The sequence below is a fragment of the Macrotis lagotis genome, chromosome 4 (genome assembly GCF_037893015.1).
Source record: "Macrotis lagotis isolate mMagLag1 chromosome 4, bilby.v1.9.chrom.fasta, whole genome shotgun sequence".
Classification (NCBI taxonomy): domain Eukaryota; kingdom Metazoa; phylum Chordata; class Mammalia; order Peramelemorphia; family Peramelidae; genus Macrotis; species Macrotis lagotis.
Window position 1 is genome coordinate 266,853,370 of NC_133661.1, and position 12,150 is coordinate 266,865,519.

Sequence of the window (12,150 nt, forward strand, 5' to 3'; positions counted from 1 at the left end):
ATGTTAGAGAAGAATCTTGAATCTAGCTCTTCTAAGATTCCAAAGTCAGCACTCTCCATCACATAATGCTATCTCTCTTGAACATAGTCTCTAAATAAATATTTCAGATTTTCAAACTTAGGACTTGTTGAGTTTGAATTAACAGCAGGAATGGAAGTGGTACTGTCCTGAAATGAGTTATAAATATTGGAGTAAAGCATAGATGTGGTATTGGATTGAGAAATGTAGACTTTAAATTCAAAAGCATAAAGTGTATACAATTAAATTCAAAATAACAGACAACCCTACACAAGAAGTGAGTATAGAAAAAAAGAACAAAAAGCTTAGCATGCAAACTTCAGAGGGAAATCATACTCTGAGTACTAGGAAGGAAGACAAGAAACTAGAAAATGAAAGAGAAAGGACAGTCAAGGAAGTAGAAATTAAAGTATTACAATTACATGGAAGCAGCATAATACTTGGTGCTGGCTTTGGAAGCAAACAACCATGTTTCAAATCCCAGTTCTTCTTGCTATCTACTTCACATTTCTCCGAGCCTCAATTTTCTTGATTGTAAAATAGATTGGAGGACATTGAAAACCTTTTCTAATTCTAAATCTGTGGTATAATTTCTGTGTGGTCATAGTATCAAATGCCACAAAGTGATCAAGAAGGCTAAGAAAGTCCTTAAAGTTTCTTGGTAGTAGAAATGGAAAGATAGTGAACTCCTAGTCAAATCCATAGCCAGAAAAAGGTCCTCTCAACAATATGACTAAGGTTGTTGTTAGTTCTTTATTCTTGAAGAAGACCATGACATCAGAGAAGTGATACCATGTCATACAAGTAAATTGGATTTAAGGAGGGCTGTGGAAAGTAACCAGCCTCACTTTCTCCTCCAAAGCCATATGATGCAACAACTAGATACAACAACACACCTGAAGAGTGATCTTTAAGAATAAGGAATCTATTACTTTGAGGTAACTTTTTACAGCTTTAACTGTTGGTACATTTTTCTTAATTCTTAAATCTACCACTTTGTAAATTCCATCTACTTTATCCTTTAAGACAAAACAAATCTAATCCTTTTTCCATGTGATAGCCCTTCAAGTAATATGCTGTCATGTCTTCCTTTAGCCTTTTCTTCTCCGTGATAAGTATCAATCCTCATATGATCATTTTTCACAATCCTGGATGGTGAAAGCCTTTGGAATCTCTTTAGCTTAGCAATATCTATTTCTAAAATATGCTATCTCAAACTGAGCACAATACTTCAAATGTAACAAGCTAGAGTAAAATACAATGAGAATATAACCTCCTTAAGTCCTGAAAACTATGTCTCTCACTGCAAACTCAACTCACATTAGCTTTTTTATTGACTGTCCAGTAAAAAAAGGAACTGACAATAGAAAAATGAAAGCAATAAACACATTGACTCTCTTCAAGACATCTCAGATTCTTTATTTTCCTTTGGCCTTTCTTGCTCCTATAACTATCACCCAGACTTTGCCATTGCTAATGCCTTCCCTCTGAAAAGACCTTCAATTTACCCCTCACATGCATCTTGTATATATATATATATAACTGTTTGTATGTTGTCTCCCTCCTTAGCAAGTAAGATTGCTGAGAAGGGAGGATATTTGTGCCTTTTTTGTATTCCCAGCATTTTAACACACTCCTTGTACATAGAAGATGATTAATAATAAATGTTTGCTACCTTGGCTTGACTAGAATGAGTATTTGAGTAGTTTGGAAACAAAAGTATTTAGAAATAGTTAGAATGGGAGTCAAGGACAATTTGTTTTTTTTTTTAAATATAATTCTGTGGCTTCATATGTGTGACCTACATACAGCAATGTCTCCATTTTTTAACAATGAATCCACAAAAGAAACAATCTTGGAAAGGTTTATTTTTCCCAAGAGGAAACATATGTGATCAGTTAAGGCTTACATCTCTGCTTCATGGTGTACAGAGAATAGTTTGGTCCTTCAATCACAAGGAAATTGTTCACTTCCTATAACTGAGGCTTATGACAGGTCCCTAGGTTCTCCACAATGACAAGAATACATTTTTCATCCTCCATTTAATCATATAAACAGACTGTAAACCTCTTTCTGCGACAAAATGTGACCCAGTTATTTATCACTAATTTATTTTTAAAGCTAAATCATGTCTCTTTCTGCTAATATGAATTCTATTATGGAGCTAAATTTTAACCTAAATGACTACCAAGTGCAGCTTTTTATTTTTGTAATTATGAAAGATATCCATAGACTTTAACCCAAGCTTATACCTACTATGCCAAGGTCTTAAGCATTGCTAAAGTGTTTTCTTATACATTTTTCTCTATTCAAAATATTTCAAAAGACTATTCAAATAAATACTATATATACACAAATGTATCATACATTATCTTAATGTATTGTTAGTTTTCCATATGTTCCATTGACTTTGCCTAAACAGAGCACTTCCCAGTTCAGATCTTCAATAAGAGAATATCTTTTCCCATCCCACATTCCCCTCTCCTCTAATTCCAATGTCTGCCTTCCTTCTGAGATTGTGCCCTTTATATTACCTATATCTTATATATGCCCTAATTATATATTGTCTCTTTCACTAGAAAGTGAGCTCCTTGAAGGCAAAACTATATATTTATCTTCATTAATATTGATAGTGGCTGATCCATAGTAAAGAAATGTTTGCTGAAAGATTGATTAAATATTTCTAATTGCATAATAAACTTACTCCTGCTTTGAGAGATCTAAACTGCATCATCTTTGAAACAATTCATTCTGACATGAATCATTTAGGAGATAATATATTATTTTTGCCATAAGTTTTGCCATAAATCTCTCTAGTAGATAATTAGAGCCATATATATAAATATATAGATGACCCAAAAATGGAAAAGAAACTCTATTTCAGTGCAATGTGACAATAACTTTTTTGCTTTATAATCTTGCTTTATCAATTAAGTCAATTTGAGCTAATAAGTTTTATCAGTTGCAGTTTATTTTAACTCATAGAAATAAAGTAAAAATTAAGAAATTTCACTAATACTTATTCCCAATAGTTTAAAACTTATACACAGCTAATCTTTGTACCCATATCTGTAATGCCAATAAAAATGCAATTAGGGCTTAAGATAGTTATTGCTATCCCTCTAATGTTATTAAATGTCTTTGAAAACTCAGTTTCCAATATTACATTCTGGATTGCTTAAAATGATAATGTTTAAGTATGTGTTCTTTAAAAGGTGTGAAAAGCATTTTAATTCTTAGTTGAAAAAACTAAATATCATATATATATTTTTTTAGGATTAGCCTTTCTTCCTTCTTCCCCACCCCCCAACCTGTGGTCCATAATTGTAGGACATTTAAAATGTACTGGCTCCTTTCACTGGTTCTGATTAGCAATTTCAGTGAAATTATTTATACTTTTTAAAGATGACTGAGACACTGAGAGACTAAGTGACTGACCCTCCATGGTCAGTTTATGTATCAAAGACAGGAGAGAATCTTGTTTTCATGACTACATGACTACATGCCACAGAAAGCACTATAAAATAACATGTAATATTTGACTTCTGATTTCAAAAATATAAATATTATTTTCATTAATGCTACTGTTTAAAAATGATTCTCAATTCTTGTATTACTATCAATATTTGTTAGGTTTTTTAATCCCTCTTTTCCTGAACAAGGATGGTTTGAATTTTTTTTAAATTAAAAGTGATTTAAAATTAACTTTGCATTCTAAATTAACTTTACATTTAACTAAATTAACTTTACATTCTAAAATGTAATTACTATCCTTGAAATTATTAAAGTTCCAAGATTTGGATCTGTTAAACACCTTAGAGAACAATTCATCCAGTTCCTCAGTTTTATCAGATGAAAAAACTGAGGTTCAAAGAGATTATTACCCAAAGTCACATAGGTAGTGACAGATTCAATATCTGAACTCAGGTCTTCTTCTAGACTCAGTATTCTTTCCCTTAAAGTATGTTAAAACCATTCAAATCTCTGTGATACCAAACAAACAAACAAAACAGGGTCAGATATTACTCATTCATGGCAAGTGTTATAGGAAAAGATGTGATCCTAAGTTTTTTTAGAGTTTAAAAAGCTTAGATAATGTATTATGGTTTATTCTTTTAAAATGTTTTATTTAATAAAAGTGAATATTCCAACATAGATTGAATACTTGTGTTTTTTCAACATAAATTGCATAACACCTTAATATCCTTCTCAATCTCATTTCATTTCATTTTTAACTCTTGTATTTTCAGAAGGTTATAAGAAAGAAACAAGTGATAAAAGAAAAAACACATATAGATAGTAATACTCAGAATCAGAAATGTGAAAAAACAATATCATCACCTTTAAATTTTTTCTAGTAAAATTGAAACCATCATATTAATTGAGGTTTTTATTTAATTATATCAAAACATCTGGTAAAAGAAGAATAAAATCATTAATAATCATAAAATATAATTTCAACCTTCCAAATCTAATCATGGTTTAACTGGCACTTATTGTGTAAAATATAATCAATTCATATAAATTAGTCACCACATCAAAAAAAGTATAAATGTAAATCAAAACCATAATTCACTTGCCAAAATAAATATAATATATATAAAAAATTACTAATACAAAATATATCAAATCATAAAATCTCTTCTATGGAATTTGTGTAAATTTTGTTTTTTTATTTACTAAATGCTAATTCAACAGTAATATTTTGATAATAAAAAGAAATCATCTGTGTTTCTATTTTATTTCACTTTCTTCCACGAGTCTTCCATTAGGAGTCTTCAACAGCATTGGCAAACCAGATATTATTTCCAACAGCCTATAATTTAATTTAACAGGTTTCATGCTTCCCCCACTCCTAAAACCCAGTAAAACGTTAGCAATTCAATTCACCTCTGACAAAACTTAGAGTGACCTCTTGTGGTAACTGTTAACTAAAGTCAGCTACAACATTCTTTTTCAGAATTGGAAATCAAAATATCTCTACATGAACGCACATGTGCTATTAGCAATAAAAGACAAATTAAACATTTACATATCCAAGTTATAGCTCTGTGGAAATTCATTTAGTCAAATATTAACAAAAATATGGCTATTTCCTCCTACAAAAACCTAGGTTTTTTTTAAAGCCCCCCCCCCCATAGGATAATTCTAGGAAAGCTAGTATATGTATCTCTTCTACATTCTACTTCTGATATAAAAAAGGCAGAAAAAGAAGAGAGATTTGTAGGGAAGAGGGGGATATCCTGGGATGAAGAACTCTCTGCTCAGCAATGTACTGCAGTCATTATATAATGCAGTGGAGTCTCAGAACCAAGAATCAATCTCCTACTGATTTATAAGTAAAATCTAGTGAGTGGGTCAGTTCAATTCCAATTACTATGATAGTTTTTGAATTTTAAAAGTAATATACATGAACTTTCCTGATGAAGAACTCAAAAAAACTACATCTACCTATATATTTTCACACAGCTTTCTTCTCTAGTTGCTTATATTTTAAGAAAGTCCATTGTGTCAAAGAAAATAATCATATTAAACTAAGGCACACACATTTGATTATAACCATTTCTCTTAAAAAAGTTGGTCATGATTTCCTAAAAATTGATTATAATTATATCTGAACATACACACACACACACACACACACACACACACACACATACATCCTCTACCCTAAATGTGTATTTTTGGAAAATTAAATTTATTTTTTAAAAATAAATCCACAAGAAAATATTTAAGATTTCACTCTAAATAATACAGTAAAGCATGACTGGATATGGAAAGCCCTGAAAAAAAATTAAATATTCCTAATATCAGTAAATATTATATCTGCTTCAAAAGCAAAAGCAACATGAGATACTATGTTCTATCTCTTTTCTGATTTTGTTGTTCATTTAAAACATATCTTGACCATCCTAAGAAAAAAATTATTTTTGATCTTTAACAATAATTGAATTTATGATTTTAGACTATTAAGGATCACTAATTAATTATTAGTAACATAAAGAAAAAAGATAATTTTATAAACTTTTCTAACTGTGGGACTTTTATTATTATTATTATTATTATTATTAATTATTTTGCCTATAAATCAAGAAATTTTTAAACAACTTAAGTCAAAACTTACGTGCAGAGTAAAATTTTTTTATTGCAGAAGCCCACTTTAAAGTTCCAACAGAAATTCAGAATTCTATTGAATTTTTCAATGTTTACAGAACTATTGCACAAAAATCTACAATACAAAAAGAGATTTTTTTTAATTTTAGTTGTTTTGTTTTTTTAGTTTTTTCAAGGCAATGGAGTTAAGCGGCTTGCCCAAGGCCACACAGCTAGGTAATTATTAAGTGTCTGAGGCCGGATTTGAACTCAGGTACACCTGACTCCAAGGCCAGTGCTCTATCCACTGCACAAAAAGAGATTTTACAAATAATTTGTAATTTAGGGGGAAATGCCATATTGGGTTTAGGTCAATGATTCAACCAGTCAATTATTTTTGGTTTCTAGCAATGATACCAAGAAACATTTTGTGAAAGAATATGACAGCTACCTTCTAGAACATTTTCTCAAAGGCAACTCTATATGAACTCTACTTCCTTGCCATACTTATGTTTCTTTTATTAGCAAAAGTATCTGAACCTTTTCTGAATGTCTTCATATGATGGCCTAAAAAACCTCTTTAGGAAAAGGAGTCCTATATGTTTTCTATCCACTGTGTTACATATTGTACCTCAGGTGGGGGGGTGTCTTAAAACATAGCTCTAACTTTCTACAATTTAGTGAAAAAAAAAAATCTGCCTTTAATATCCTTTGTTATGACATAGACTCTTAGTTTGACCTCACTGAAAGAAAATAGATCACTAGGGGCAACTAGGTGGTGGGTAGATAGAGCATTAGCTCTGGAGTGAAGAAGACCTGAGTTCAAATCTGCCCTCAGACACTTAATAATTACCTAGCCATATGACCTTGGTCAAGTAACTTATCTCCATTGATTTAATAAATAAATTTTTTTTAAAAGAAAATAGATCTCTAGTAACTTTTAATCTTTAAGGAATAAGGATCTGAATTTAAGTGAAGAGAGATAGTAAAGAATCATTAAGAATAAATTACCACAACACATAAGCAATAGTGACTCTCTAGTATAAAATACTACAGAATAATAAGCTGGAGTTGAGGCAGGGGGAAGGGATAATATAGATTGAATATTTTTAAAAACCTCAGCTCTTACATTCTATACATCAAACTCAATCTCATTTCTTTTTCATTATTTTTATCATTTGAGTTCTTGTATTTTAGGTAGATATAAGAAAGAAACAAGTGGTGAGTAGAGGAAGCACATGTCTAGATACTAAACCTATTACTCCACTTCTAAAATATCTCTCATTTTTATTTCTTTACCTTTGCTAACAATGGATCATAAATTCTTGAGTTATGTTTCTGTGACAAATAACTATTCACTAAGATAAAGAAGAGAATTTTCCTTGAGCTATATTACACCACTTATAAAAATAATGAATGTTCATATTCCTTTGATATATCATTTAGAAACTGCTGTCAACTGGGGGGCACTGTCACATGGAATGAACACTATGATTTAATGTGATTGTCAATTTTGCACTATCAGAAGACTTATTCAGCTAGATAAAATTTTGTCCAGTTTGTCTAAAATAATATTTATGTATAATTATCTCAAAATTACTAGACAATCACAGAAGCTTGGAATAGTATGGAAGTTATGGGCTACCAAAGCATTAGCAACACCAGGAGAACACTTTTTACTAAATAAAATATTTATCTAGCATTTGGTTCTCCTTTAAAAGTAATATGAAATACGCCCAAAGAAATACTGGCCAGCATGTAGAAAAAGGAAACCTTCAATAAAATAGATACCAAATATGACTCCAAGAGAGTAAATATACTAATATGCAAGTCATGCAATTATTTAGAGTCTATTTTAAGTTAATCTTAATTTTACAGTTTGACTAAATCAGAGGATAGTAGGAATAATTAATCATGTGGTTACCCCAAGTTCTCTGTTGGGAACAAAAAAAAAATCTTAACCAGGGATTCTAGAATATTATTATAAGCCTGAATCAGGAAAGTTCCCATAATATCTTTCTTGGCCATGCAAAGGAAAAAGAATATTTTTAAAGTGTTAAGGATCCTTTAATGGGCTTAACAACATGGTGACCAGTTATTCTAACGGGGGAAAAGTAGCTAAGCTGATATTTCCAGGACTGAATGTCTAATTCCAGTGCATGCTGATGTTAGCCTTAGTATTTCCAAGCATTGTATGGTTATTTATGTCAGTACAAAATAATATTTACATAATGTCAAAAAACAGAGATTATCTTAGAGAATTTCTCTTGTCATGCTATTTTAAAAAAACATAATGAATTTGAAATCATTTCAAAGTAATTTGTTATACAACTAATTCTGATATTATATAAATATTTTCTGTAGTCAATTCTGTGTTGATATCAACTATTTTATTCAAGCTATCCAATAAATAATGGTTTGACATTGTTTCTGTATTCTTTAAGGTTCTAGACTCTTTCATAGAGATTAGTGCTGAAATCAACTTGAGCTCAATTTTTACCTATATGCTATCTTTGTACACTGAGAGCATTAAAGAACACATTTCCCTGAAGTCAATAAATTAACATCAATAATTCAATAAATGAAGTCAATGATTCCATGATCATGGAACTCAGAAGAAACCTAAGTTTCAGAATTACTAACCTAACTATGAGTCCTGTCCTGATGAAATTGTTTAATTGTTTCTTTGGTTGGGATTGCCATAGTGTTCTAGACAGAGCTTCAGTTACTTCATGTTGTCCACATCCATAATAGTCCTTTCCATAATAACGTAAAGAAAATTGAAAATAGAATTAAAATGACTAGTCCCTGATGAAAAACTTTCAAAAATACAAAATTTTCTACCTATGCTTTGGAGATGATGTAAAGGTAAGAAAATTAGCACTAAAATTTTAATAGATTGTCTTTACACATGATTTAAACAAAGTTTACAAATTTAAAGTCAAGTCTGTTACATCCGGTATCATTTGGGAAAATATCACCTCATCTGAGAACATTCATAAAGATGCCTAAAAGCAGGAAAGCCTTAAGAAATCAGTGGCAAAAGTGGAACACCACATCTTTAGGTTTTCATTCTCCAGATGAATCAAAAGCAATGCTGCTTTACTTTAGCTCTATATTTCTCCAGTTTATGTCCCAATATTCTCTATGAATAAAAAGAAGACTTTTAAAACAAGATTTGTTTTAAAGAGATTTTTAAAAAAGAAAACACATACTGCCTATCTCATTCAAGATTCAACTCAGTAGACACACAAATAATCACAAAATTCTTTCGAGGTATGCCCACTGGAGTTTAAAGTCATTCTCGATTCCTAAATTTCATTAAACAGCCTTGACTTTAGCTACTATGGACCTGAGGGAAACCCTTTTTTACAGAAATTTAGTCAATTCCTAAAACTTACCGGGGGGGAAAAGCAGAGGAAGTTTTTTAAAGTGACTCAGAATTACTAACAGGAATTCCTTTCTCCAGATATCACTTAGCTGCAGATAGGTGCTAAAGTACAAGTCAATTGTCAACTTCCCTAGCTCTTCGCCCTCACTCAATCCCTCCCAGGTCCTGCGGGAGCTCTTGACAAGTGGAGGTGGGGGTGGGTAAGTGGTGGAAAGTGGGGATGGCAATTGCCCTGAAGCAACTTTCTTCTCCTTCCCAGATTCCACACAGAAAACATTGTAGAGGCATGAGGGTCTCTGTATCAACCCCCCCCCCCCCCGAGAGAAAGTTCTGGGAACAGCTTATACAAATAGGGATGTGGACAGGCACAGGTCTGGGGGATGAAAAGAGCAACTCTCCTTACCACTAGAGCGTCTGACGATATTCTCCAAAAATGTGTTCTGCGGTGCCACCAGCCCTCTCTTGCCCCCCGGCATCCTGGGTCTGGGGAGCAGCGACCAGGATCCGCAGCAGGGGAGGGGGAGGAGGAGGAGGAGGAGGAGGAGGAGGAGGAGGAGGAGGAGGAGGAGGAGGAGGAGGAGGAGGAGGAGGAGGAGGAGGCAGAAAAGAGAGAGGAAAAAAAGGAGGGGGCGCGGCGACCGGGTCCCCTGACTGCTTCTGGAGCCCGACCCGGATGAGCAGCTGTGGGGAGGAGGACCAGGCAGTTCATGGTAGTAGCGCTCCCCTGGCTGCTGCTGCCCAAACTGTGGCGATGCCGCACACGGGGCTTGGGAACTGCAGGCTCCGGCGGGCACAGTGCGCCTGCGCCGCCCCCGCTGTCGCTGTCCCACGGCGGCGGCGGCTGCTGCCGCCTTGACAAGGGTTCATCAAATCTGCTCTTACTCCGGGGAGCCCCAAACCGGGGAGCCGGAGAGGGGGCTGGGCGGGGAAGGGACAGGGGAATGGAAGAAGCAGGCTCAAATCATCGCCCTCCCCATTTCTCTTAGCCGGAGACGAGCTAGACTTCGTCAGTCCTTTTTTTTCCTCTTCTCGCCCCCACCTCACCCCACCCCGCCTCTCAGGCAACGAAACCCATTCTGCCCAGCTGTGTGCCAACTTCTTGGGGGATGGGGGGTAGTGGTTGCTCCAATCTTCTCTGGCGAAGGAAAATGAAGATCTTACAACCCAGTAAGACCATGGTTTGGGAAGGCAAGAGGAGGAAAGGGTTTTTTTTGGGGGGGAGGGGGTCGTGAGGGGTGAGGGGAGAGAGAGAGAGAGAGAGAGAGAGAGAGAGAGAGAGAGAGAGAGAGAGAGAGAGAGAGAGAGAGAGAGAGAGTTTTAATTGCTATTAGCTATTAGCCTACGGGTAAAGAAAGGTCTCAATCATATCTCCTGATTATCTGTCCCAGGACAGTGCCTATTCCTTGTGAAACCGCCGTGGTTCCGGTAAAAGCGTTTTCTCGAACCTGATAGAAGAGCAGGGGCTAAAGTTGAGAAGAGCTGATGTGAGCAATTTCGTCATTCCAGGCAGACAAATCAACAAGCATTTATTTAGTTCCTACTGTGTGCCAGGCACTGCCACCCGAAGCTGCTACTACCCTCCAGCTGCGGGAGCCTGAGTCTTCTGAATTGTCCAAGATGAAAGGAAGCATGGGGCGGGCTTTGGTAGGAAGTGCCCTAATGAGACGGTCTCCATATCTGTTCAGTCCTGTGAAGAGAAAAGGGTAAGAAGCGCAGGAAGATGCTGAAGGGTCAGCGAGTAGTAGGTTGACAGGTGAGAGTGGAAGACAGGCTCTGAAACAAGAAGTCGCTGCTAAGGATGCCGTTTATTAAGATGGGAGAAGACATAGGCGATTTGCTAATCCACCAAAAGTTATCAGAAAGGTGTTTGTTCTAGGAGATGTTGGGGGGAGGGGGGTTGAATAATTTCTGACTGCTAAGGGAAAAGTATAGGAGATGTGGGTACAGGGTGATTAGGTGTTAAACTTTATGAAATTGTGGGAGAAGGTACAGTGCACTTAAGGAAGAATTTAGAGACTCAAAGAAAGAACTGCCTGGATACATGACTACTTTTCGTCTTGATACCCCAGGGAGTAAAATTGTTGTGCTAAGGCCCTGAATCTGCGTGACAAGGACAGAGGGGGGAAATGAAGGAAGAATTTGATAACTGAACACCAACTATAGGAGTTAGGACTGTTCACTCTCCCCAAACCAGAGACCCAGGACAGCTCCAGTTAAGTGTTCTCGAATCTTGCTGAGCCACTTCTCGGCAGTATGAAAATAGGTGATCCCCGAGACTTAGAGAAGGAAGAGGGGGCGGGAGAAATGAAGCATCCCTGAGCCGGACTGGCTCCCACCCCTGCAAAAGGGAGCAATAGAAGCCGATCAGGCAGATGTAAAAAAAATTAAAACAGGAGAGTAACATGGGGATGTTCTCTAGAGCTCTTAGGAAAAGGTTTATTGGAAGAAAAAAAAAGATTCCTCTTGCCATACAAGGTAAACCTTGCCAAGAGCTGATGGCGTCTCTTTTATCATTGCGAGGACTTGGGGCTCATCTTGGGGTTCACCTCCAACTGTAAAGAAAAGGAAAAAGACCCCTTCTAAAGCTGTTCAGAGAAAGGATTTCTCACCAGCCTCGAAATCTCCAGTAGCGACCAGAGATCATCCCT

General features: G+C 35.3%; 1 protein-coding gene across 1 annotated transcript in view; it reads right to left on the reverse strand.

Annotated features, from left to right (window-relative positions):
* The window catches only part of KCNH5 (potassium voltage-gated channel subfamily H member 5), a 471,355-nt gene extending 461,377 nt beyond the window's left edge, over positions 1-9,978 (reverse strand). Inside the window, exon 1 of the mRNA XM_074232080.1 lies at positions 9,906-9,978. Within this exon, the coding sequence (XP_074088181.1) occupies positions 9,906-9,978 (73 nt within the window). The remainder of the gene's footprint in view (positions 1-9,905) is intronic.
* Between the last annotated feature and the right edge of the window lie 2,172 nt (positions 9,979-12,150).